Source organism: Rhinopithecus roxellana, chromosome 9 (genome assembly GCF_007565055.1).
Source record: "Rhinopithecus roxellana isolate Shanxi Qingling chromosome 9, ASM756505v1, whole genome shotgun sequence".
NCBI lineage: Eukaryota > Metazoa > Chordata > Mammalia > Primates > Cercopithecidae > Rhinopithecus > Rhinopithecus roxellana.
In genome coordinates, this window is record NC_044557.1 from 16,057,324 (window position 1) to 16,084,267 (window position 26,944).

A 26,944-nucleotide genomic window follows, 5' to 3' on the forward strand; every position below is an offset into this window, starting at 1 on the left:
CTGTAGATTGCTTTGGGCAGAATGGCTATTCTAACAGTATTTTTTCATTTATTTGTATCATACCCGATTTCTTTCAGCAGTGTTTTGTAGTCCTCCTTGTAGAGATCTTTCACCTCCTTGGTTAGCTGTATTCTTAGGTGTTTTATTCTTTTCTTTGCTATTGTAAATAGGCTTACGTTCTTGATTTGGCTCTCAGCTATAATGTTATTGGTGTATAGGAATGTTACTGGTTTTTGTACATTGATTTTGTGTCCTAAAACTTTACTCAAGTCGTTTATCAGTTCTAGGAACCTTTTGGCAGAGTCTTTAGGGTTTTCTGGGTATAGAATCATACCATCAGATAAGAGGAATAGTTTGATTTCTTCTTTTCCTATTTGAATACATTTTATTTCTCTCTCTTGCTTGATTGTTCTGTGTAGGACTTCGAGTACTATGTTGAATAGGAGTGATGAGAGTGGGCATCCTTGTCTTTTCCAGTTTTCAAGGGGAATGCTTCCAGTTTTTGCCATCATTCAGTATCATATAGGCTGTGGGTTTGTCATAGATGATTCTTATTATTTTGAGGAATATTCATTTGATGCCTGGTTTGTGGAGGGTTTTGGTTTTTGTTTTTGAGATGGAGTCTCGCTGTATCATGCAGGCTGGAGTGCAGTGGCGTGATCTCGGCTCACTGCAAGCTCTGCCTCCTGAGTTCACGCCGTTCTCCTGCCTCAGCCTCCCGAGTAGCTGGGACTACAGGTGCCCGCCACCACGCCCGGCTAATTTTTTTGTATTTTTTCTTTAGTAGAGACAGGATTTCACCGTTTTAGGCAGATGGTCTCGAACTACTGGCCTTGTGATCTGCTCGCCTCAGCCTCCCAAAGTGCTGGGATTACAGGCATGAGCCACCGCGCCCGGCCAGTTGAAGGTTTTTATCATGCAAGGATGTTGGATTTCTCTCTCTCTCTCTCTCTCTCTCTCTCTCTCTCTCTCTCTCTCTCTCTCGCAGTCTCTCTCGGAGTCTCTCTCTGTTACCCAGGCTAGAGTGCAGTGGCGTGACCTCAGGTCACTGCAACCTATGCCTCCTAGGTTTAAGTGATTCTCCTGCCTTAGCCTCCTGAGTAAGGCACATGCCACCATGCCTGACTAATTTTTGTATTTTTAGTAGAGACAGGGTTTTATCATGTTGACCAGGCTTGTTTTGAACTCCTGACCTCAAATGATCCATCCGCCTCAGCCTCCCAAAGTGCTAGGATTATAGGCGTGAGCCACTGTGCCTGGCCCAGAATGTTGGATTTTATTGAAAGCTTTTTCTCCATTTATTGTAATTATCATAAGGCTTTTGTTTTTAATTCTGTTTATGTGGTGAATCACATTGATTTGTGTATGTTGAACCAACCTTGCATCCTAGGAATAAAGCAAACTTGATTGTCATGCATTGACCTTTAGTTGTGTTGTTGGGTTCAATTTGCTAGTATTTCGTTGAGGATTTGTACATCTGTGTTCATCAGGGATTTGGCCTGAAGTTTTCTTTTTTCATTGTGTCCTGTCAGATTTTGGTATCAGGATTTTGGCTTCATAGAATGAGTCAGGGAGGAGTCCTTTCTCCTTGGTTTTGTGAAATAGTTTCAGTAGGATTCGTACCAGTTCCTTGTATATCTGGCAGAATTTAACTGTGAATCCATCTGCACTGGGGGTTTTGTTTTCTTTTTTTTTTTTTTTTTTTCTGCTTGGTAAGTTTTTTTCATTATTGATTTAATTTAGGAGCTCCTCATTGGTCTGTTCAGGTGTTTTTTTTTTGTTTTTTTTTTAATTTCTGGTTCAATCTTGGGAGGTTGTATGTTTCCAGAAATGTATCCATTTCCTCTAGATTTCCTAATTTGCTTATGTAGAGGTGTTCACAATAGTCTCTGATGATCTTTTGTATTTCTGTGGGATCAGGTATAATGTTATCTTTGTCATTTCTTATTGTGCTTATTTAGATCTTCTGTCTCTTTTTGTCTCTCTCTGTTGATCTAACTTGAGATCTATCAATCCTGTTTATTATTTCAAATAATCAACTTTTGGTTTTGTTGAATCTTTGTGTAGATTTTTGGATCACAGTTTCATTCAATTCCACTCTGTATTTTGGTTATTTCTTTTCTTCTGCTGTCTTTAGGGTTGGTTTGTTTTGTTTTGGTTGGTTTTAAGGCGGAGTCTCACTGTGTTGCCCAGTCTGGAGTGCAGTGGTGTGATCTTGGCTCACTGCAACCTCCATCTCCCGGGTTCAAGCTATTTTGCCTCAGCCTCTTTCCCGAGTAGCTGGGACTACAGGTGCACACCACCATGCCTGGCTAATTTTTTTGTATTTTTAGTAGAGATGGGGTTTCACCTTGTTGGTCAGGCTGGTCTAGGAGTTTGATCCTGACCTCAAATGATCCTTCTGCCTTGACCTTCCAAAGTGGGATTACAGGCGTCAGCCACTGCACCCAAACTTGGTTTGTTCTTGTTTTTCTAGTTTATATGCGATGTTTGATTATTGATTTGAGGTCTTTCTAATGTTTTGACGTAGGCATTTAGTGTCCCTGTTTTCCCTAATTGAAAAAAATTTGATTTCTGCCTTAATAATTTTGTTTTCTCAACAATTATTTAGGAGTAAGTTGTTTAATTTTTATGTAATTATGTGGTTTTGAGAGGTCTTGGTATTGATTTCTATTTTTATTGTACTGTAGTCTTGAGAGTGTGCTTGGTATGATTTTGAATTTTTTAAAATCTATTGAAGCTTGCTTTATGGCTGAGCATGTGGTTGATCTTAGAGTACGTTCCATGTGCAGATGAGAAGAATGTATATTGTGGTATATTAGGTGGAGTATTCTATAGATGTATTGGGTCCAATTGTTCAAGTGTCGCGTTTAAGTCCAGAATTTGTTAGTTTTCTGCCTGCCTTATCTATGTAACACTGTCAATAGAGTGTTAGTTTTCCACTATTATTGAATGCCTCTTTATAGGTCTAGAAGAACTTATTTTATGAATCTGGGTGCTCCAAAGTTAGGTACTTATATATTTAGTACATAGTTAAGTCTTCTTATTGAATTGAACCCTTTGTCATTGTGTAATGCCTTTTTTTGTCCTTTTTAACTATTGTTGGTTTAAAGTTGTTTTATCTGATAAAAGAATAGTGACCCCTGCACTTTTTTGTTTTCTGTTTTTGTGATAGATCTTTCTCCATCCTTTTACTTTGAGCCTGTGGGTATTGTTACATGTGAGATGGGTCTCTTGAAGAGAGAAGATAAATGAGTTTTTTTTTTTTTAAATCCAACTCACCACTGTTTGGGTTTTAAGAGGGGCCGTTAGACCGTTTACATTCAAGGTTATATTGATATGTGAGGTTTTGATCCTGTTGTCATGTTGTTACCTGGTTATTTTGTAGACTTAACTGTGTAGTTGCTTTATAGTATCTGTGGGATACATACTTAAGTATGTTTTTGTGGTAGCAGGTATTGTTCTTTTGTTTCATGTTTAGCACTCCCTTAAGGACCTCTTATAAGGCAGGTCTAATGTTAACAAATTCCCTTAATGTTTCCTTGTCTGAAAAGAACTTTATTTTTCCTTTCCTTATGAAACTTAGTTTGGCAGGATATTAAATTCTTGGTTGGAATTTGTTTTCTTCAAGGATGCTGAAAATAGGCCCCAGTCTCTTCTGGTTTTTAAGGTTTCTGCTGAGAGGCCCGCTGATAGCCTGATGAAGTTCTGTCAGTATGTGACCTGACCCTTCTTTCTAGCTGCCATTAAAATGTTTTCTTTCGCGTTGACCTTGGAAAATCTGATAACTATGTGTCTTGGGGATGGTCTTGTATGGTGTGCCACAGGGGTTCTCTGAATGTCTTGAATTTGCATGTCTACCTCGCTAGTGAGATAGGGAATGTTTTCATGGACTATATCCTCAAATATATTTTCCAACTTGTCTCAGGAATTCCAGTAAGTCATAGGTTTGATTCTTTTTACATAATCTATTGTTTCTTAGAGATTTTGTTTAAAAATTCTTTTTTCTTTATTTTTTTCTGACTGGGTTGATTTGAAGGGCTGGTCTTCAAGCTCTGAGATTCTTTCCTTAGCTTGGTCTTTTCTTTTGTTAATGTTTCAAACTGTATTATGAAATTCCTGTAGTGAATCTTTCAATTCCAGAAGTTCAGTTTGGTTCTTTTCTTTTCCTTTGTTTTGTTTTGTTTTGTTTTGTTTTCGACAGGGTCTTGCTGTGTAACCCAGGCCGAAGTGCAGTGGTGTGACCATGACTTACTGCTGCAGCCTCGACCTCTCAGGCTCGGGTGATCCTCCCATCGCAGTCTCCTGAGGAGCTGGGACCTGTACAGGCATGCACCACCACGCCCAGCTAATGATTTATATTTTTGCAGAGATGAGGTTTCATCATTTGCTCAGGCTGGTCTCAAACTCCCCAACTGAAGCAATCTACCTGCCTCAGCTTCCCAAAGTGGTGGGATTACAGGTGTGATCCACCACACCTGGCTTGTTCTTTCTTAAAATGGCTATGTTGCCTTTTGACTCTTGAATTGTTTTCCTTGAGGGTTTGACTGTGGTGTATGCTGAGTATAGTCGATTGGCTTCCTTTCTGGGTGCTTTCAGCAGGCTGAGGCTCTGTATAGGATCTTTCTTTGTCCTTAGTTCCTGCATTGGGTTTCACAGGTGATGTATACTAGAAGAATTTTTTTTAGTGATGTAATTCATACTATGATCCAGTATATAGTGCTTAAAGGTAAGGGCTAGCAGATAGACTGTTAGATTACAGTGTGTTCAGCACAGTGTTCTGGGGGCAGGGGAAGGGAGGATGACCCCCTCACTAAGTTCATTCCCAGGCCTTAGAGGAGCCCCTTCCAATCACTGGCACCATACTCACATTTCCTGAACCCCAAGGGGGCCCCTGGTAGGCTGCGCTCCCCATCCCTTAGCAGTGGCCTGAGTTGAAGGTTAGGTCACCAGGAGACCCGCAGCATTCCAGAGGCCCACTGGTCCTCTGTGCTTGGCAAAGTCAGAGAGGGTTGTGGTGTATGTCTGTGGGTGGTCTGTTGGTATAGTAGGTCAAGGATGGGGGATCTCAGGGCAGGGTGATGTTGTCATGGTTATGCAGCTGGTGTGGTGCCCACAGCCTGGGATTTTTTGCCCAGGAGACAGTTGTGGGGACTGCCTAGCTCACGCTCTCTTGACCAAGTCTGTTGGTGTCCGCCCTGGGAGCTAGCCTGACCAGTCAGTTTTATGCCATGCTTTCTGTGCCCAGATCACTGGGCTGTTAGGTGTTTCAGGCCACTCAGGCAGATGCAAAGCTGACCAACAGGACTCACCCTTCCCATACCAGCCTCGTGGAAGGGGGCTCACACAGCACTTATGCTGGAACACAAACTCACGTCTCACTCTACTCAGTGGTCTGAGCAGAGCTTAAGCTCTGGCCACAGATCTCGGCTCTGTATTCCTGAACAATGTGCTTAGACTCTGGGGGGCTGAGACCAGGCCCACGGCTTCGTCCTCTGTCCCCTTGGAATCAAGCACTGTGCTGGGGTGGCCAAAGTGCTCCAAGGCCACTGGCAAAGAACTCAGGCTGGATAGTGGAGGCTATGCTGTGTCTGTGCTCTTGTGGGAGCAGCTGGGGTTGGGAGTGCCTGGGAAGTTGACAGATAGGCATGCAAATCAGGCTCTCCCCAGACCCACAGGAAGGACAGCCCTGCTGTTTCCCAGCCCAGCATTCAGCAGGGGCTAGAGTGACTCAGAGCAAGGTGAGAACCTGGGGGCATGGGCGCCTGGGGTTGCATTTTGCTGGAGCTGTTCCACGCTGAGTGAGACCTGCCAGGCTCCACGTAGGCTGGTGCTCTGCCTGTACCTTCTCTCTGACAGTTCCCTGCCAATTCAGATGTCTGTGGGGGTTATGCAATCTCTTGTGGCTAGTATTCCAGAGCTCCATGGTGAGTGTGGGTTGCCCCATAGTCACTCCACTCACCCCTTCCTTAGGACCTGATTAGGGCCAAGAGCAGGTCCTGGCACCCGGAGACTGTGCAGGCTTCCCAGCTTCCTCCCTCTTCTGCCTCGGTGTCTGCATTGCCTCTCTCTATCGATGCTCAGTGCTTTCTTTCCAAAGATCTTTTCAAAGCATGTTGGTTTACTCATTATTTTGCTCTGTTTTGGTGGTAGAGGCCCTCCTGGCTATGTCTATTCAGCCATCTTGTCCCCCTCCTATGTAAGTATTTTTACACAACAATAAACGTGCATTGTGTCAGTAACAAAGAATGTATGTCACTTGTCCTAATATCCTTACATTCACTGGGTATCTACTGTGTGAAGCATTCAGCTAGGGTGCTATTAAGGAGTCAAAACAAGGAAATAAATATTTGCCTCATTTAGAGCTCAGATTGCACTTCACTATACACCATGCCAGGTAGCACTTGAAGTCCTTTTAAAAAATACTTTGTTTGCCATTATTAGGTTTTTCTAAAAATAGACTTTTTATCTTGAAGTAATTTTGTATTTGCAGAAAAGTTGAAAGATAGTACACATAATTTCCATATATACCCTTTACCCAACTTTCCCCTTACATAATCTTGGTACATTTGTCAAAAGTAAGAAAATAGCATTAGAACATTACTGTTTACCAAACTAGGCTTTACTCCATTTCTCCAGTTTCCTTCTAATGTCCTTTTTCTGTTTCAGGATCCGCTGTAGGATAGCACGTTGAAATTATTTGTCTTATATTTAATGATCTAGTCCATGATTATTTTAAGAATACAAGTTTTATATAAGTGTAGTGTTACCTATTATAACAAATTTTGAAACAAAGAAGAAAAAGTTATCTGTCATACTTTGAAAGTACAGTAATAAAAATAGTTAAATTTGTGTGTTTTTAAAATCTCTCCCATAGAGATGATGAAAGACAAAAAGTATGTTTGGACATAATTTATAAGATGATGCCAAAATTAAAACCAGTAGAACTCCGAGAACTTCTGAACCCTGTTGTGGAATTCGTTTCCCATCCTTCTGCAACATGTAGGGAACAAATGTATAATATTCTCATGTGGATTCATGACAATTACAGGTAAGCTGTACATTGACTATTTTATTTTGTGTGTGTGTGTGTTTTTTTTGTTTCTTTTTTTTTGTTTTGTTTTGTTTTTTTTTTTGAGATAGGGTCTTACTCTGTCGACGAGGCTGGAATACAGTGGCACAAACACAGGTCACTGCAGCTTCAATCTCCTGGGCTCAGTTGATCCTCCCATCTCAGCCTTCTGCGTAGCTGGGTCTGTGGGTATGCACCACCATACCTGGCTAATTTTGTTTATTTTTTGTAGAGACGGGGTTTCGCCTTGTTTCTGGGGCAACATTAACGCTTTAGGAATCATTTGGGTCTCCTTATCAATCTGGAACATAATAACACATTTTTTTTACCATGTGATTAATAATTTTTTTTTTTTTACCATATGATTAACATTTATTTTGGTATATCTGATTGTATCCTTTTAAAAACTCATTTTACATATGTTTGTGAAATAGAGTGAAAAAGTATGGTGGTGTGCTTATAAAACCTATTTTCATAGTTGTCCTTTTAAGATCTGGCAAAGACTAAGGAGAGGAACTCTGCCAGGACCACTGGGCACTACTACACCACCACAGCTGAGCGTCACAGGACCGCTGGGCCTGCTGTGGGCCCATCCCCCTGTTCCACTCTGCTCCTGCTGGGAGCGAGGATGGGTTCTCAAGGCTTGTGCACATACCCATGAGTGGGACAAGCTGTGATTTGGAGATCTAAAGTCTAATGGGAAAACCAGCCTTTTTAAATTGAATTCTAGATGGTGTTACTGTAGTTGAACAAAAGGACTAGAAGAGAGCATTAATGTTGTGACATTTTGCTGTTTTCTTAAGCAGAGATCCAGAAAGTCAGACAGATAATGACTCCCAGGAAATATTTAAGCTGGCAAAAGATGTGCTGATTCAAGGATTGATCGATGAGAACCCTGGACTTCAGTACGTGCTCTCCTTGAATAACTGGGCTGGGACAATTAAATGTTAAGGGTATTGCTTTCAAAGGTAGCATAGAGTATTTTTCAGGAGTTTTAGAAATGTATTTGCAGTATTAGCATTTTCTCTGCTTTCTGCATTTCACAGTATTTAGTAAAAGAGTATTTTAAAGCATATTATGAAGAGTAAGGCTTTACAATCCTGACAACTTAAAAATAACACTCTTGAAAAAGTCGTATGGACCAAATGCTCTATGCTAGGGCAGTGAGTTAAAGTGTTTCAAAATGAAAAGAAAGTCTACAATGAGAATTCTTCTGTTTCCCATTTAACACACATAGTTGAGATCATGCTGTAAGTATTAATGTTGAAAATAAAGTGTTTGAAACCTTAGAAATGAGAGGAAACCGTAATATTAGTTATATATGAAAGCGTGAATGATGATTGTTATCCTCTAAAATGCCTGCCCTGAGTAAGTCAGTTATATGTGTTTCTGACTATATAAGTATACTGACTATGCAAAAAGGGGGTTAAACTTTTTATTATTATTATTAATATGTTTTTTAGAGATAAGGTCTTGCTCTGGCACCCAGGCTGGAGTGCAGTAGTGTAACTGTAGCTCACTGTAGCCTTGGACTTCTGGGTTCAGGTGATCCTCCTCCCTCAGCCTCCTGAGTAGCTGGGACTACAGGCATATGCCAAAAGGCTCGGCTAATTTTTTACTTTTTGTAAAGATAGGGTCTTGCTATGTTACCCAAGCTAGGCTTCAATGCCTGGCCTCAATCCTCCTGACTTGATTTACCAAAGTGCTGGGATTTTAAGTGTGAGCACTGCTCCCAGCCTCAATATAAGAAGCCATACACTTTTTGTATGTTTCTGTATATTATTTTTCCATTCTGCTATAATTTTAAATTCGTTGAGCTTCTTAAAATTGTATTTGGATTTCATATGCATTCATAAATTATAGGACCTAGTTTGCTATGTATGTATGTATGTATTTTTTTTTTTTTTGAGATGGAGTCTCACTCTGTCACCCAGGCTGGAGTGCAGGAGCACGATTTCAGCTCATTACAACCTCCGCCTCCTAGGTTCAAGCGATTTCAAGCGATTCTCCTGCCTCAGCCTTCTGAGTAGCTGGGACTACAGATATGCGCCACCACACCCAGCTAATTTTTGTATTTTTAGTAGAGACAGGATTTCACCATGTTGGCGAGGCTGGTCTTGAACTCCTGAAGTCAGGTGATCCACATACCTCGGCCTCCCAAAGTGCTGGAATTACAGGCCCGAGCCACTATACCCAACCCCTAATTTGGTATTTAATTAATATATGTTTTGAGTATTTTATGGCAGTAATTTTTATAATGAATTGTTTTGGCAAGGCAGTGAAGGATTTTGTGTAATTTCCTAAATTTTTTTTTTGTTTCAAATAGTTAATATCATGTACTCATCATTGAAAACTTCCCAGAGAATAGAGATAAGAGAATAAAATCACCCAGTTTCTCCCCTCCCCTCTGTAGCATAAAAAGTATGCTACATTTTTTGTAATATTCCCCTCCTTCAGTGGGTATGTTTCATAACTCAGACTATATTTTTGATATAGTTGAATGTGGTTTCCCTCTCTGTTAAGCTTCATGTGGGTAAAGAGCTGTGCCTTCTCCACAGGGCACCCTGTACAGCACATTCTTTCCCATTTGCCATTGTCTAAGCAATCTACTTTTTTCTCTCTGCTTTTCAGATTAATTATTCGAAATTTCTGGAGCCATGAAACTAGGTTACCTTCAAATACCTTGGACCGGTTGCTGGCACTAAATTCCTTATATTCTCCTAAGATAGAAGTGCACTTTTTAAGTTTAGCAACAAATTTTCTGCTCGAAATGACCAGCCTGAGCCCAGATTATCCAAATCCCATGTTCGAACATCCTCTGTCAGAATGTGAATTTCAGGTAATGTGGTCTTCTCTCTCATAGTAATGAATATTATAAGCTTTTCTTGTTCATGAACATTTTTAATAGCTTTAACTGGCTCTTTGCTTTCTTGGAATACTCACACATTCCTTTCTGAAAAGGAGAGGGAAGGCTCATGCCTCTGCTTCAGCCACCTGAAGGTCCACAGGCCTCACCCTGTTGGCCTTCACTAGATTTCCCTTGTCAGGATCGCCATTGCTTTCCCTCCCCTTATTCCTCCCAACCCACAGTGGATACTGAGCTTGTGCGCTCTCGCAGCAGCCTTAACAGTGGGGATGATGGGCAGGTTGCAGAGAGCTCCTGGGGTAGGGCCCCTCCGGTCCCGCTCACAAGCTCAGGATCTGTCCCAGTGGCATGTGTGTATGTGGACAAGTTGGGTCACTTGACTCGTTGCATTTGGGTTGCGGTGCAGAGCATGATATCAAGCCTTTTTATGCAAACATTAAGAAAGTTGGGTTTTCTCCCTCAATAGTTAGCTAGTTTTTCTAGTTGGCAAATCACTTAGTTAAAACTTTTAAATTAGAGAAGATTCTTCAGCTGCATATGAAGTTATGGTAGAAATATGCTGATGGTACCATTAGATTTTAAATAGAAATATATCAGTGTTCCTTAAAAAGGAGCCTTATTTGATTTGAAACTTTCTTATGTACAGGAATATACCATTGATTCTGATTGGCGTTTCCGAAGTACTGTTCTCACTCCAATGTTTGTGGAGACCCAGGCCTCCCAGGGCACTCTCCAGACCCGTACCCAGGAAGGGTCCCTCTCAGCTCGCTGGCCAATGGCAGGGCAGATAAGGGCCACCCAACAGCAGCATGACTTCACACCGACACAGACTGCAGGTAACAGTGACCTACCCCGCCGGCCATGTATACAGCACTCTGACCTCTGTGGGCAGCTTCTGTCACAACAGTGTTGGGCTTTTGCGAGAGAAGTAAGGGATAATAGCAAAAAGCATTAAGAACCCAAGGAAAATGTCAGTCAAAAGAGTGGGTTCCTATGACAGTCAAACTCATGGAAACAGAAAGTAGAGTGCTAGGTGCCAGTGTCTGGGGAGGAAGAATGGGGATTTATAGTTTAATGGGTACAGAATTTCAGTTTTGCAAGAGGAAAAGTGCTGTGGAGGCAGGGTGCAGTGACTCATTCCTGTTATTTCAGCTGGGACAGGAGGATCAGTTGAGCCCGGGAGTTCTGCACCAGCCTGGGCAACATGGAAAGACCCCATCTCTACGAAACAATTTTAAAAATTAGCTGGGCATGGTGGTGCACGCCTGTGATAGTCCCAGCTACTGGGGAAGCTGAAGCGGGAGAATGGCTTGAGCCCAGAAGTTCAAGGCTGTAGTGAGCTGTGATCACGCCACTGCACCCTACCTTGGGCAAAAGAGCAAGGCCATGTCTCAAAAAAAAAAAAAAACAAAACTGTGGACATGGAAGATAGTGATGATTGTATAACAGTGTAAATGTCCTTAATGCCATTGAACTGTGCACCTAAAAATGATTGAAATGGTAAATTTTATGTATATTTTCCTTTATTTATTTTTTTGAGATGGAGTCTTGCTCTGTCGCCAGGCTGGAGCTGGAGTGCAGTGATCTCGGCTAACTGCAACCTCTGCCTCCTGGGTTCGTTCAAGCGATTCCTCTGCCTAAGCCTCCTGAGTAGCTGGGACTACAGGCGCGTGCCACCTCCCTTGGCTAAATTTCTGTATTTTAGTAGAGGTGGGATTTCACCACATTGGCACATTGGCCAGGATGGTCTCAATCTCCTGACCTCGTGATCCACCCTCCTCAGCTTCCCAAAGTGCTGGGATTACAGACGTGAGCCACCGCACCCAGCCTGTTTTGCTACAATTTTTCTAAAAAAGAAATGGATTATTTCTGACTGGAAAAATCAGGGAAAGTTTCAGTATATGTATGTTTTGGTTTTGGTTTGGTACAGAAAAACCTAGTGCAGCAAATTTAAGACATCTTATCTCCAAAGCAGAGTAGGGGTAAACCAAATTCATTTACTAGATTTACAGTTATTAAACTGTTCTTTCTCAGATGGTTTAACTGCTTCCTTTGATGAGCAAAGTACAAATTGTAGAGTAAAATATCTTAATCCTTTTACATAAACTCTTTAACATTTTTCCTTTATGTAATTTTTTTCACATTTTGTTGGTTCTGGAAGTGGGACTAATTTGAATAAATCACAATGGGAATTCTGTGACACTAATATTACGAGTCAGGGGCTCTTAGCACCTTTCAGTAGATAACAAAGTGTTGTTCCTGTGGTGGGAGCAAGTGGCATGTTTCTTACTTTACAAATGGGGACACTGTAGTCCAGGGGCACTGAGGCCCATGCACCCGGTTTTCCTTGGGGCATACCCTGGGATCTGACAGAGCCTCTGCCCAGGGTTGGAGGTGAGCACCGAGGCCTAGGGTGCTACCAGGTGTGTCTTGGCAGGTGGTCCTGCCCTGTTTGCAGAGCTGGGTGGTGCTGAGTGCCTGACCTCTCTGATCACATGTTGCAGATGGAAGAAGCTCATTTGATTGGCTGACCGGGAGCAGCACTGACCCGCTGGTCGACCACACCAGTCCCTCATCTGACTCTTTGCTGTTTGCCCACAAGAGGAGTGAAAGGTTACAGAGAGCACCCTTGAAGTCAGTGGGGCCTGATTTTGGGAAAAAAAGGCTGGGCCTTCCAGGGGACGAGGTGGATAACAAAGTGAAAGGTAAGCTGGGTTGCTGAGAGTGCTTAAAATAGCTTCCCCACTAATTACTGCAGAGCTCAGGTCTGGGGACATTTCTGACTGTATCCATGTTTCCTTGTAATTCGTAATCAAGCCCCTTAAAATTCAGTTAATGTTGCCTAGGCACTTACCATGCTGAAGACATTGTTTTCTGGGAGTTCCAGAAGAATCCTTCAGTAAGTTATACTTGATCCATTGTTGAGTGACTTTCTGGAGCATTAAGAGTGGGTGAGGCTTTATAAAGGGGTGATTGTAAGATGTAAGATTGTAAGATGAGGTGGAATTAGCAAGCACGGTCTAGGGCGAGAGGGCTTAATGCAGGTGGAGAATGGGGAGAGCGTCCTAAGAGACTGGGTGGAGGAAGAGCATTTGAGAGGAGCCTTGAGCTCCTCTGGGGGTATGGGAGGGGAGAGGATGAAAAGGACAGGGATGGAGAAGTGTCGGGGTGGGCAGGCTCAGATCAATTCCGCAGTCCAGGTGAAGGGATGCTTCGGGGCATGCTAGAGTAACGGCAAAGGGTGCTGCAAAGACAGGCTTGTGGGTGTGGGGGTGTGTGTCGAACTTCAGCTTTAGGAAGCAGCCTTGTAACGCACCAAGCAGAGGAAGATTCGGGGACTGAATGCCCTTCCCTGAAGTTTGTGTGGGGCAGAAGTGGAGTGATGGGGACTGGGAGGCAGGGGCCACAGGCACCAGGACCTGGTCTTGGCTAACTGATGACCAGAGCTAGACGGGTGCTGAGAGGCTGGAAGCAGCTCTTTGTGAGAAGTGTGGCTCTGGGAGGGAACAAGGGCCCAGAGGAAGGACATGTGCAGAGAGGAAAGGGCCCATGACAGAACCCTGGGGGAGCGCCAGCAGGGAAGCTCAGCTCTGTGGAAGTAAACTTAGAAGAACTTAGAAGCAGAGCTCACTGCCTTCTTATCTAATCGTAGGAACTGAAACACAGGCAACATAACTTGCTTTACTCCACCATTCTCTGTCATACTTTTCAGTCACAAACCTGTGGCCCACACACAGTTCTCTAAATGGAACCGGGAGAGGTCAGTGTGGCCCAACTTTTGGCACCTGCTGTGAGTTGGAGTGCTGGTGGCCGTCATTCAGGTGGAGCCGCCTGGGCACTGAGAATGGGGGTCAGCAGCAGGGAGCTTTCTCTGGGAGCTCATGGTTTCGTGGCCTAGTGGGAGTGCTGCTGTGGACCTCCATACGTGGGGCCCCTGGACTCCCTGCGTTGCAGGGCTGCGGGCATGGCCATCCTCCTTGGGGATCCTTTGTGAGAACGTGGGTCTTTTATCTGTGGATGCTCTCGGGATCTTCTCTTTTAAACCAGCGTTCTGACATTGCACACAAGTGTCCTTGGGCGTAGGTCTGTTTCAGTCTGTTTCTCTGGGCATATGGTGGGAGCTTCCAAGCCGCTGACTCTCACCTTCCAGTTCTGGAGCGTCATCACGGGTGATTTTGTTGAGTTCTTCACCTCAGTTTGCTGTTTTCTCTTTGGAGTCCTAGTGCTTAGATATCACACCTGCGTGAGTGTCCTTCTGAGGTGTCATATTTTTCCCTTTGCCTCTTTTCTGGGAAATCCCTTCAACCACCTGTGCTTTTAAGTTATGACATGTTTTCGTTTCCATGAGCTTTTTTTCATGCTCCGAACATTTCTTCAGTGCCTACTCTTGTCTTTCTGATAAATGATCATGTTTTGAAATTTTTTCCTGCATGATCTGCTTTTAACAGTTGCTCTTTCCTTGTTGCTTACTTTGGTTTCTCTCGTTCATATTCGAAGCCTTCCTTAGAACCTGTCGTGATTTGGAGGTTAAGGCTGGTATCTGCAAGGCACTAAACAGGCGTTTGTAATCATACGAGTTTAGGAGTGCCACGGTCACCTGTCCCTGGTCAGGTTGCCACAGTCCGGAGGGAGGCTGGTCTGCACCGGATGTTGAAGCCTCCAAGGCCAGAGGCAAAGCACTCACAGGCGACTTGGGCCGAGATTCAGAAGGTGGCTGCGTGTCCTCCCTGGGCCTCCTTCTGGAGGGGCCTTGCCCGTTGTCATGCCTGCTGAATCCACTGCTGAGCAGTTCCAGTTGCAGCTGTGGCCCCTGCACTCCTGCTCCCATCGCTGCCTCTGCGGCACCTCTAGGTTTTGTCTTTGAGGAAACCCGAGGTGAAAATGAACCAGCAGAGCCAAGTGTCTGGGCGGCGGGGAGTAACTGGGCCTGCTTTCCCTCTCCAGGTGCGGCTGGCCGGGTGGACCTACTGCGACTGCGCAGACGGTTTATGAGGGACCAGGAGAAGCTCAGTTTGATGTATGCCAGAAAAGGCGTTGCTGAGCAAAAACGAGAGAAGGTTTGTATTCTGTCAAGAATTTGATCAGAACGATGCAGTTTCTGTCACAGGATACAGACGAAGTGAACAAGCTTCCTGCCAGACACTGGCTCCAATGTCACCTGCAAACCAGGTGGCGGGGCTGCTCCGAGCCAGCCTCCTGGGGTTCCCCCACGGGGATGCAGCCCCCGCGGCGCCCTGGTGGGGGTCCAGGAATGCGCCCCGTTCTCTCCACGGGTGGAAGCGTGGCCGACCTGGGATCAGCAGGCTGATCCTGGGCCCATCTCAAGGCCCGCGCCCTGGCAGGACTTCACTGGCCCTCGCTTCAGGGACCAATGCGGCGGGAGGGCAGCTGGGGGCTGGGACCCACGGGGCCCCGATGACAGGTGGCCAGGCGGGCCTTTCTGCGGCGTGGAGATGCTGTAACCGCAGCGTCCATTCCATCTAGATATGGGTCATTAAGATGCATTTGTAAGAAGAGGGTAGGACGGATCCCTGACGGTGCTCAAGTTCAGCGCCAGCCGCTGCCACCACGGGAGCGGCTCCATCCACATCTGGGTGTGAAGCCCTCGATGTGGGGCGCTGTGCCGGCCCCCTCCCCAAGCCCTGCTGCCCAGCCATGTTTGTGGAGCCTGAGGCCTCCCGGACTGTGCCCTCGAGGCACTATTTTGCCCCCTCGGAGGGGACCCTTGGGCTCTGCAGCTGCCTGGGAGCAGAAGCAGCCGGAGGACAGGACCTTGAGGTGGAAGTGGGCACCGGCTGCCGGCTTCGTTCTCAGCGAGACTTTCCAGAGATGCAGCCCTCCGCCTGTTTTTAAATACTTCTAAATCAAATTTTCCAATTTTATAAATATTCTGATTACTTTATAGTCAGTGTTTAAAGCCTTTCCACTGCTTGTTGTGTAGTGATTTTATTTTGGATGCAGCGTCTGCCCTAGGTGGTAAAGCAGAGCGCCTAAACCTCTGCGAGCATCAGTTCCCACCGCTTCGCCCTTGTGGTTCAGGGGATTTTGGCAGCCTCATAGCTCATGCACGACTGGTTTCCTTCAATGAGAATGTTCATCTTCTACTTTGGTTTTGGTGCTTATAGGAAATCAAGAGTGAGTTAAAAATGAAGCAGGATGCCCAGGTCGTTCTGTACAGAAGCTACCGGCTGGGAGACCTTCCTGACATTCAAATCAAGCACAGCAGCCTCATCACCCCATTACAGGCCGTGGCCCAGGTCAGTCCTTGCCGCTGCTTTTTCTATTGACAGGTTAAATAAAATGTGTTTCCAGTTTAGGGGTTTGCCTATGTGAGGAAACATGGCTGAGGCTGTCCTGCAACATAGATTAGGTGTTGGTTTGTCCTCAACAGTGGGCTTAGTGTAAAGACCTTGCTCCGAGTCCTGACTCTGCCATTTCCTAGTTCCATGACTTCTTTACACATGCTGAGACTCTGAGATCATCAGTGCTGAAGACGTTATTTATCGTTATTTATCAGGATTACCACTGCATTTGTCTGAACAAAGGGAGCATAAATGAAGGAATTTGTACCTAGCACTCAGCAATCAGTGGATTGTAGACATGGAAACCCGTCCACCATGTGTTACATAAAAACAGGAGGTTACCAAACAGGTCTAAAAGTGTACACACCAGTAAAAGACACGTGCCAGTGACTTATCTCTTTATGGTATAATTGTGGGCGATACTTATTTTCTTTTTTCCTAAACCACATTTTCTGGGTGCTCTATTCTGTTCCATTGGTCTGTGTGTCTGTTTTTGTACCAGTACCATGCTTTTTTGGTTACTGCAGCCTTATAGTATTGTTTGAAGTTGGGTAGTGCAGTGCTTCTAGTTTTGTTCTTTTTGCTTAGGATTGCTTTGGCTATACGGGCTCTTTTTTGGTTCCATGAATTTTAGAATAGTTTCTCTAGTTCTGTAATAACTGATGGTAGTATGATAGAATTAGCATTGATTCCATAGATTGCCTTGAGCAGAATGGCCATTTTAACAATATTGATGCTTCTAATCCGTGACTATGGAATGTGTTTCCCTTTGTTTGTGTCATTTTGTGATTTCTTTCAGTGGGTGTTTTTAGTTCTCCTTGTAAAGATCTTTCACTTTCTTGGTTAAGTGTATTCCTAGGTATTTTATTCTTTATGTGGCTGTTGTAAATGGGATTGTGCTTTTTTTGATTTAGCCGTATTTTCTAAAATTTTACTACTCACTAGAACTTCTTATAACAAGATAAATATATCACTTAAAATATACAATAAGGAATAAATCAAATTTGTATGTTTTAGTCATACATAGCTTTTATCAAAGTAATTTTTTGCATTTGATAGATATATTTTTTTAATATTAAGTATAACCTTAAATCAGTAGAATTGCACAGTAAACTTTTCAAGTATTTAATTTTTGGCTATGGTAACTAAGTGTAAACCATTGCTTTTAATGTTCTTTTCAACAATATGCAAAAATCACGCTTGATTTAAGAACATTCATTTAATAATGTAATTTGTTCATAAAACATCAAAAATGGATTACCATTATGTTGTAAACATAATTAAAATAGGTTTTAGACATGAAAAAAGAACATGATCTCAAAAAGCAGCACAAGTCTCACCTCCTTCAGAGGCAAACATGTAGCAAAATTAACAAAAAGATATTAACAGAATTGACCTGTCAATTATAATATGATAGAAAATTTATTAACAGGAAAGATCCCTGGAAGATTACACAAAATAATTTTTAAACTTTATTTATCATGCTTACATGCCTCCATTTAGCAAAGATAGACACTATATTGCCAGGAACTGTTTTTGGTACTAATGTCACAGCATGAATAAATAAATAAAGGGAGTATCCTGGCCATGAAGTGTGCGAGGGTTAGGGCTATAAATGATTAGGTAGTGTGCTGTTTGAGGGAGCTGATGCTCAGAAGAAGCATCTGATGGTTTCAATAGTTTAAAGTGGTCAGGTGGTGGGACCTTGAAAATTAACACTGGCATTTTATTTAAGCTGATCAGTTATTTTAAGCTTTACCATGGTGCTGATAAGGAGGAAAATACCTAAACATTTAATCTTTCTCTGAGATTTTATGAGGTGCTGCACTAAGCACTGGCTGTGCATCATCTGGGCTAATCTTCCCCGCAGCACACTGTGATGTGTTCTGGTAGCCCCCATTTAAAGATTGGAGACCCAGACTCAACTCAGGAGAGAAGCTATGTCATTACGTATTGATTAAGCCAGCTTTTAAATTCATTTCTCTGGGCCAAAAGTCCATATTTCCATAACACATCAAACAGATATATTTGGTTAAATTTCAAATGCTCCCTTTGTCAATGCCTGTTAAATCTTTCCAAATAGAATTGAGAGGTATAATAGATGTGTTTGCAACAGTCTGTATTTTCCAAGCTCTGATAGTATTGGTAATTTATAGCATTTTTGCTTCAGATCCTAATTTGTCTTTGTTTTGAATTTTTTACAGAGAGACCCAGTAATTGCAAAACAGCTCTTTAGCAGCTTGTTTTCCGGAATTTTGAAAGAGATGGATAAATTTAAGACACTGTCTGAAAAAAACAACATCACTCAAAAGTTGCTCCAAGACTTCAATCGTTTTCTTAATACCACCTTCTCTTTCTTTCCACCTTTTGTCTCTTGTATTCAGGTAAAGTCTGCACACACTTCACCAAATATTGTTTGCTGTGGCTTCATATGGCCGTTCCGTCGTCACTGTGTTTCCCATGTTGAAACTTTTGATAACCTGGTGTTTAACAGAGTAGATGTACTGTTTGGGTTACCTCCTCCCAAATGGGTAGATGTAATTTATTTTTTCCCCCCAGAAAAACCGATATGTGACAGAATAACCAGAAATCAAACATGTTATGTTTTATTTTGTAGTAAGCCAGTCCCCTCAGTGTTTTGATGAAACCCTTCATTTATTGAGTTATTTTTCCTTATGTAGTCTTTCACCAAATTCTTTCCTGCCTCCTGACTGCTGTCAAAAGGTGTTGACTGAGTACCCGCCTGGCTTTGTTCTAGGTGGTTGAGCCACATCGATGAAGAGGCAAAAATTCCTTTCCTCCTGACCTTACATTCCCATTAATAGATGGGTAATAGGCAACCCACAGGGAAATGTTAAACGGGACGTTAGGTTGTAGTAAGTGTCATAGTACTTGAGTAATGGGGAAGTATTAAAGCAGTGTAAGATAGTAATGAAGCAGGTAAGCAAGTGCCTCTTGATGGGGTAGGGTGTGTGTGCCTAGATGCAGTGGTCAGAGAAGTCCTTTCCAGGGCAACACAGCATGAGCAGAAAATCTAATTTAATATTCAATTGCTACTTAAATATATTTGTCAGAAGATTATTTTTCATGTAAGAAATGTTTTCTGTGCCATTCAAATTATGGGTTATATAAAATTCCCTAGTAGAACATCTTTTTGATTCATTTTAGTATTTTTGTATCTAGTGACCTTTTCTGAAATAATTACTAATTTATATTCTTCAGTATTGTTTATCGGTAGTATCGGTTTACAAACAAATTGGATAATACTTTTCTGAAATGAAATACTTAGTTTTTCTGTTTTATTCTTTTTGATGGAACGTGAAACTCAGTATAAATTTCTTTTTATACATTAGCTCTGTTTTTTATTGGTTTCTAATTTATGTGTGTGTATATATGTTGTCTTCATATTTTGATAGTGCTTTTCTTGCTTTAAATTGATCCCTGGATTGGAAGTGTAAAATTAAAAGGTCATTTCCTCCTTTGAGCAAATTGAATATTGTGGGAAAATTTGTTAATAGCATTACACAGAGAAACTTCTGGTGATAGCACTACTTAAACATCGGTACCTTTTATGTTGAGTAAAGTATGTTACTCCTTGTGAAAACATGGTCCAAGTACCACAAGCTAAACAGCTGGTTTTATGTGTGGTTTCACAGGACATCAGCTGCCAGCACTCAGCCCTGCTGAGCCTCGACCCAGCAGCTGTTAGCGCTGGTTGCCTGTCTAGCCTACAGCAGCCCGTGGGCATCCGCCTGCTGGAGGAGGCTCTGCTCCGCCTGCTGCCTGCTGAGCTGCCTGCCAAGCGAGTCCGCGGGAAGGCCCGCCTCCCTCCTGATGTCCTCAGATGGGTGGAGCTTGCTAAGTAAGTGTGAGGTTGAGTACTCTTGGGAGCACACTGGATTTGACCAAAGCAATATGGAAAACACTTGGCTTCACTTGGCAGAAAATGAACTAATAAAGTTGATAGTAACAGTAATGTGAAATTTAAAAGAAAAAAAAGTCTTTCAGGCTGAGTACCATTCTCAAAGTCAGGAACAGTTGCCACATCAAGCAGTGTCTTGCTCAAGGAAAGAGAATGTTATTGAAACCTGCTGATTTATTTCAGTATACGATTTTTTGGACTCAGTGTTATTCACCAAGTTGAGTTTCCCATAAAGTGTAGCTGTGAATCATAGTTCCTAACATTTTATGTTATTTCCTGCTTCGCTACACTGAATAGAGGATGATTTAGTATTTTCAGCAGGACTTAAGATTTTAGAAAGAGTTTAAATCAGTTAATTTGGGATAAACAGATTCCATTTTCTAGTTACACCATTTTCCATTATGTCTCATTCTTCCCTTACCTGTGATCTCATCATATGAAAGTCTCATTCTGAGGAGGTTGTTAGGTTAAGATTGAAATTTAACTTGAACTTCATTTTGTAGTGCAGATATTTAGAGCTTTAGGTTCTAAGAGAAAAGATAGTAAAAGTAAGGGAGGGGATCCTTGTGCTTCCTGCTGTTTTGTAGTTAATTCATGTCTGTCTTGATTGAGCACTGAGTGTAGAAGGTGCTGTGCCAAGCACTAAAGAGATGTGAAATTGGGTTAAACATTGATCACAGACTCACAAAACTGGCAATCCAGTAGGAAATATATGTACTTTACACATAATAAATCATAATTGAAGTAGGAGATGATGAGCACTTAGACAAGATAAAATGCCAGGGCCATTCGGAGAGTGCCTCTGGGCTATGCTGATTTTACCTTGGAACCATTTTCTCCTATTGCTTCAGATGTGTAAGTGAACAGGAAGTGACACCTTGTATGTTTACTATTTCCAGGAGTGGTAAACATACATAATGTGTATTTACTGAGTAAGTGGAGCAAACAACTTTTAAGGGCCTAAACTTTAAACATTTTTTTCTAACTGTGTTAAGTACATTCTCATACTTGTGTGATATTTTTGCATTCGTTTCTGAGCATTGTGAACAAGTTTACTGTTTTTTGTTTTGTTTTGTTTTGTTTTTGAGACAAGAGTCTCGCTTTGTCGCCCTTGGAGTGCAGTGGCACGATCTTGGCTTACTGTAACCTCCGGCTCCTGGATTCAAGCGATTCTCCTGCCTCAGCCTCCCAAGTAGCTGGGGTTACAGGCACGTGCTACCACGCCTGGCTAATTTTTATATTTTTAGTAGAGAAGGGGTATCACTGTGTTAGCCAGGATGGTCTCGATCTCTTGACCTCATGATCCGCCCGCCCCAGCCTCCCAGAGTGCTAGGATTACTGCCGTGAGCCACCACACCTGGCCTTAGCCTTTTTTTTTATGTGTCATGACCATTGTTTTAACCATGTTACAGTGAACATAATCCAGGGACCTGGGAACCAGTATAGGGGTACGTAGGTGATGTCTTTCCTGAGACATGTATGTAGCTCTCCCTCTTCTTTGACTCTGAGGCCATGAGCTACTGCTCCACCACCTACCTACCCACCCACCTTTACTGCTGATTTATTACCCCTAACATTCTGTAATCAGGGCAATAAGAGAGCCACATCTACTAGATTTTATTGAATTCAGAATTCATAAGCTCTAGGAGAGAGCCCATAAGGCTCTTTTGATGTAAATCCAAGAGACTTAGTACCCAGAAGGAAACTGAACAGCAGGAGAACTAAGGAGGGAGCAGTCCTTGGCTGGCTGGTTCAGGAAGAAATAACATTTGGGTTGAGACTGCAAGATGGAAAGAAATTTCCTGGAGGAAGGGAACAAACCTAATAAACACTTTGAGAATATCATGGACTGGGAAACTTGATTGAAAGGGTGAAGCCAGAATTTTGTTAAAGTGAAGAAATGAATGAATACTCCAACAAATTGAGATGGTCCATAGAACATGGATTAAACATGGCATCAGTAGTCAGGATTATTTTTTCTTTGCTTCCGGGTTTTTGGGGGCTAGACAAGGATTCCAAATGGGTCACCTGCAGATATTTTCATGGATTAATACTGGAGAACCTTATGTAATGACACATCTTGTATACTGTGAACTTTTGATATTTTCAAATTCCACTTTTGTTTTGTTTTGTTTTGAGGCGGAGTCTTGCTCTGTTACCCAGACTGGAGTGCAGTGGGGCGTTCTCGGTTCACTGCAACCTCCACCCTCCTGGGTTCAAGCAGTTCTCTGCCTCAGCCTCCCAAGTAGCTGGGACTACAGGCACGCACCACCACGCCCAGCTAATTTTTTGTATTTTTAGTAGAGATGGGGTTTCACCATGTTGGCCAGGCTGGTCTGAACTTCTGATCTCAGGTGATCCACCCACCTCAGCCTCCCAAAGTGCTGGGATTACAGGCATGAGCCACCACGCCTGTCCCAGATTCCACTTTAAATGCACATCTGAATAAATTCTGCCTTATGTATGATTAAAGTTATAAAACCTAGGGGTAACTTAATAGTTTCTTAAATTTTATATTTTTAGCAAAATTAAAGTAACATTTTATGTCTCTTCTTTTGTTAATATAATGTGTGGCAACTTGATTTACTATCATTTCATTAGAATAAATACTTTTAAAATACTGGGGTGTTCATTGATTTGGCCTTTTTGATTTGTTTTGTAGACTGTATAGATCAATTGGAGAATACGACGTCCTCCGTGGGATTTTTAGCAGTGAGATAGGAACAAAGCAAATCACTCAGAATGCATTGTTAGCGGAAGCCAGAAGTGATTATTCTGAAGCTGCTAAGCAGTATGATGAGGTAAGATTGATCTCTGGCAAAATATGACATTTACTACAACACTTTTGTTTTCTGCTGAACTATAACTTCAAGCAAAACAAGGTACAGCAGATCCTTGTTGGTTACAATGTTGATGAGGAAGAAAATTGGTTTCCTTATAGGGTGTTCACTTAAGTGAGGGCCTACCATACTATGAAACTGTATATTGTTTTTCTGTCTGCTCTTACACAGTTTCTATTTGAATAGGTTGTTTTCTTTCAGTTAGTTAAAAAAAAAATTATAAAGAAGTTGTATTAGGCTGTTCATGCATTTCTATAGAGAAATACCTGACACTGGGTAATTTATAAAGAAAAGAGGTTTAATTGGTTCACAGTTCCACGGGCTATACAGGAAGTATGGTGCTGGCTTCTGCTTGGCTTCAGGGGAGGCCTTGGAGAGCTTTTACTCATTGGTAGAAGGCAAAGCAGGAGCAGGCACTTCATATGGTGAAAGGCAGTAGCAAGAGAGAGACAGTTGGGGAGGGGGTGCCATATACTTTTATTTATTTAGAGACAGAGTCTCATTCTGTCACCCAGGCTGGAGTGCAGTGGCATGATCATGGCTCCCAGGCTCCAGCAGTCCTCCCAGGCTCCAGTGATCCTCCCACCTCAGCCACCTGAGTAGCTGGGACTTCAGGCATGCACCAACATGCCTGGCTAATTTTTAAAATTTTTTTGTAGAGACGAGGTGTCACTATGTTGCCCAGGCTGGTTGGGAACTCCTGAGCTCAAGCCATCATGCCTGGGCCTCCCAAAGTGCTAGGATCACTCATCACCAAGGGAATGGCCCACTTCATTCGTGAGGGATCTGCCCCCATTGATCCAAACACCTCTCACCAGGCCCCACCTCTGACATTGAGGATTACATTTCAACATGAGGTTTAGGTGAGGACACATATTCAAACTACATCAGAGGTAAAGAAGAATCTGGGAAGATGACTATAAGTTCAGTTTTGTACATTTTGTCAGTGGCTATTCAAGTGTAGGTGTTGAAATTCAGGGTCTGTGACCTGTGAAACTCTTCAATGAGCAGTCCAGGTTTTAAAATCCTCTGCAATTTTCTACAAATGTCCTGTGTTCTAATTTTATTGTAAGAACTTGTTATGTGGTAAATAACCCCGAGTAGAAATATAAATCAAGTTATTGTGATTAAAAGTATTCAGTCTTAGTAATTGGTTAGTCTTAGTAATTGGTTTCATTGGTAAGTTTCTCAGAGAAATGTCTTCTTCCTAGTTAGGATTTGTGTGTGTGTGTGTGTGTGTGTGTGTGTGTGTGTGTGTGTGTGTGTGTGTGTGTTTCTCTCTCTCAAAACAGGGTCACCCAGGCTGCAGTGCAGTAGCATGATCTCAGCTTACTGCAGCCTCAACCTGCTGGGCCCAGGTGATCTTCCCACCTCAGCCTCCCAAGAAGCTGGGGCTGCAGGTGTTTGCCATCACGCCTAGCTAGTTTTTGTGTTTTTTTGTAGCGACAGTGTTAAGCCATGTTGCCTAGGCTGGTCTCAAACTTCTGGCCTCAAGTGACCCACCTGCCTTAGCCTCCCACAGTGCTGGGATCACAGGTGTGAGCCAGCGTGCCCAGCTGGGTTTTTCTATTCATTTAGTACTGTAAAATTCCTTTTGGTTTTTCTTCTATTCAGTGTTACTCTGAATAGCTTCTCTTTTCTCTCTCCTTGCCATAAATCTGAAAAGGATTGTTTTTAGTGTGATTGTTACATTCTTCCTTTTTACATGTTCTCGTTGGTATTCTTTCCAACTTTGTAAAATAATTTTATTAACTTTTCTCCGCCAGGCTCTCAATAAACAAGACTGGGTAGATGGTGAGCCCACAGATGCCGAGAAGGATTTTTGGGAACTTGCATCCCTTGACTGTTACAACCACCTTGCTGAGTGGAAATCACTTGAATACTGTTCTACAGCCAGTGTAGACAGTGAGAACCCCCCAGACCTAAATAAAATCTGGAGTGAACCATTTTATCAGGTGGGTAAAATTATTTTTAAGTGATTGAAATAAATATTTTAGATAGGTGTTTTCTAGTTAACAAAGTTGTTTAAAACGTTTCAAAAACAGATAGTAGTTGTGAAGCACCAGGGAGTTGCATGACCTGACTCCACCTACAAACCCCATAGTATTGTTAAATCTCTTATCACTTCTAGCTAATCATCTTTTCAAAATGAATGCAATGCATTTTAAAATAAATATTAACATTCCTAGTATGACTACATGGGAGAATATTTACTGTTGTCTCTTACATTACAAGAAGTCGCCCCAGATCACTGACTAAACACAGGCCTCCCAGCTCCTGGGACAAGAGGCTCTCCTGGTTTCTCCACACCATACCTATCCTGACTGTGCTTGTAAATTCCTCAGTTTGTATGTAACATCCAAATCATCTTCCAGCTAAAAGTAGTCCCCAATTTTTTGTAGAACGCGTTCCTATATGTTTTGTGGTTACAAAACAAGCTATTTTAGATGAATCTGTTTTAAAAATTAGAGATTACTGTTTCAGACATCAGACATCATCGCTTTGATTCTAAATCTTGATCTATGAAAGTATAGCAGAGAATATTACAGAAATAAAATAATTAGACATACTCAAGTTGGCTTTCTGTAGTTACAAGTATATTTTTATGTTCCTTAGGAAACGTATCTACCTTACATGATCCGCAGCAAGCTGAAGCTGCTGCTCCAGGGAGAGGCTGACCAGTCCCTGCTGACATTTATTGACAAAGCTATGCATGGGGAGCTCCAGAAGGCGATTTTAGAGCTTCATTACAGTCAAGAGCTGAGTCTGCTTTACCTCCTGCAAGATGACGTTGACAGAGCCAAATACTACATTCAAAATGGCATTCAGAGTTTTATGCAGGTAATACTATATATTATATATATGTGTCTGTGTGTGTGTGTATATATATATATATTATAATGTGGAGCTATCTGAAATATACTATTTTTAGGATATTTTTAAAACTCAGTAAACTCATGAAAAAGATCAACAAAAATTTTCAAGTACTATTTTCATACCACCTATTTCCTTCTTTCTGTTCTTTCAATAATGCTGTTCATTCTGTCATTTATCTTAATGCCTTTTTTAATCTTTTTTTCCTGTTTTAGAAAGGTTTCGTTTTTCTTCCCTTTTGTTACCTTTCTCATACTCTTAAAGAACACTTGAGAGTAGGCTTTTTTTTTTTTGAGACTGAGTTTCTCTTTTGTCACCTAGATAGTGGCAATGGCACAATCTGATTCAAGTGAGTCTCCTGCCTCAGCCTTCTGGGTAGCTGGGATTACGGGCGCTCGGCTAATTTTTGTATTTTTAGTAGAGACGAGGTTTCACCATGTTGGCCAGGCTGGTCTTGAACTCCTGATGTCAGGTGATTCACCTGCCTCAGTCTCCCAAAGTGCTGGGATTACAGATGTGAGCCATCGCTCCTGGCCAAGAGTAGACTTTTCTATTTGGGGTAGCGGAATGGAAGTTTGTTTACTTTGTGGAGAAGAGTGGGTGTTGATCTTCCCTGATTGTTTTCTGCCACTCTTTCTTTCCTTTTTGCTTTTCTCCAAATCTTTTCCTGACAGTTGTTTGTTTGTAAGTGAATGTCTTGTATAGAGTCTATTAATAACATTTAACATAGGTTAGTGACATTTAGCATAGAAGCACATTCATTCATTGTTTTCATTTTTATTTAATGTGTTGAAGTTGATTAGCACTCTTGAGGAAGTTTATCAAAAGAAGAATTGGCTTCTCTAGTCAGCAGTTTTACATTATAGGATGTTGGGATTATTAAAACTTGGTGGCAAGTTGAGGCAGTGATAGCCTGGTGATGTCAGTTTTATTGATATCATTGAACCAAAATGTGATTGAAACCTTAAATTATTTTTTTTTAATTTAAACTGTTAACTGTGTCTGTGACCTAATTATTAACCATTCTGAGGCATATTTATAGAATAATTGCTACATTTCATAATTTAG

At 42.1% G+C, this 26,944-nt stretch overlaps 1 protein-coding gene across 4 annotated transcripts in view; it reads left to right on the plus strand.

The window, feature by feature from the left end:
- Positions 1 to 26,944, plus strand: part of PRKDC (protein kinase, DNA-activated, catalytic subunit) — a 185,568-nt gene that overhangs the window by 111,068 nt on the left and 47,556 nt on the right. For 2 of the 4 annotated variants that reach the window (XM_010357481.2, XM_010357483.2), the window contains exons 55-66: positions 6,878 to 7,051; positions 7,879 to 7,977; positions 9,704 to 9,911; positions 10,585 to 10,774; positions 12,443 to 12,643; positions 14,883 to 14,995; positions 16,064 to 16,195; positions 18,445 to 18,624; positions 19,897 to 20,102; positions 22,825 to 22,963; positions 24,769 to 24,957; positions 25,619 to 25,843. In XM_010357481.2, the coding sequence (XP_010355783.2) occupies positions 6,878 to 7,051; positions 7,879 to 7,977; positions 9,704 to 9,911; positions 10,585 to 10,774; positions 12,443 to 12,643; positions 14,883 to 14,995; positions 16,064 to 16,195; positions 18,445 to 18,624; positions 19,897 to 20,102; positions 22,825 to 22,963; positions 24,769 to 24,957; positions 25,619 to 25,843 (2,056 nt within the window). Of the gene's footprint in view, positions 1 to 6,877; positions 7,052 to 7,875; positions 7,978 to 9,703; positions 9,912 to 10,584; positions 10,775 to 12,442; positions 12,644 to 14,882; positions 14,996 to 16,063; positions 16,196 to 18,444; positions 18,625 to 19,896; positions 20,103 to 22,824; positions 22,964 to 24,768; positions 24,958 to 25,618; positions 25,844 to 26,944 lie in introns of all 4 variants that reach the window. The other 2 variants (XM_010357480.2, XM_010357482.2) reach the window with 1 other exon arrangement.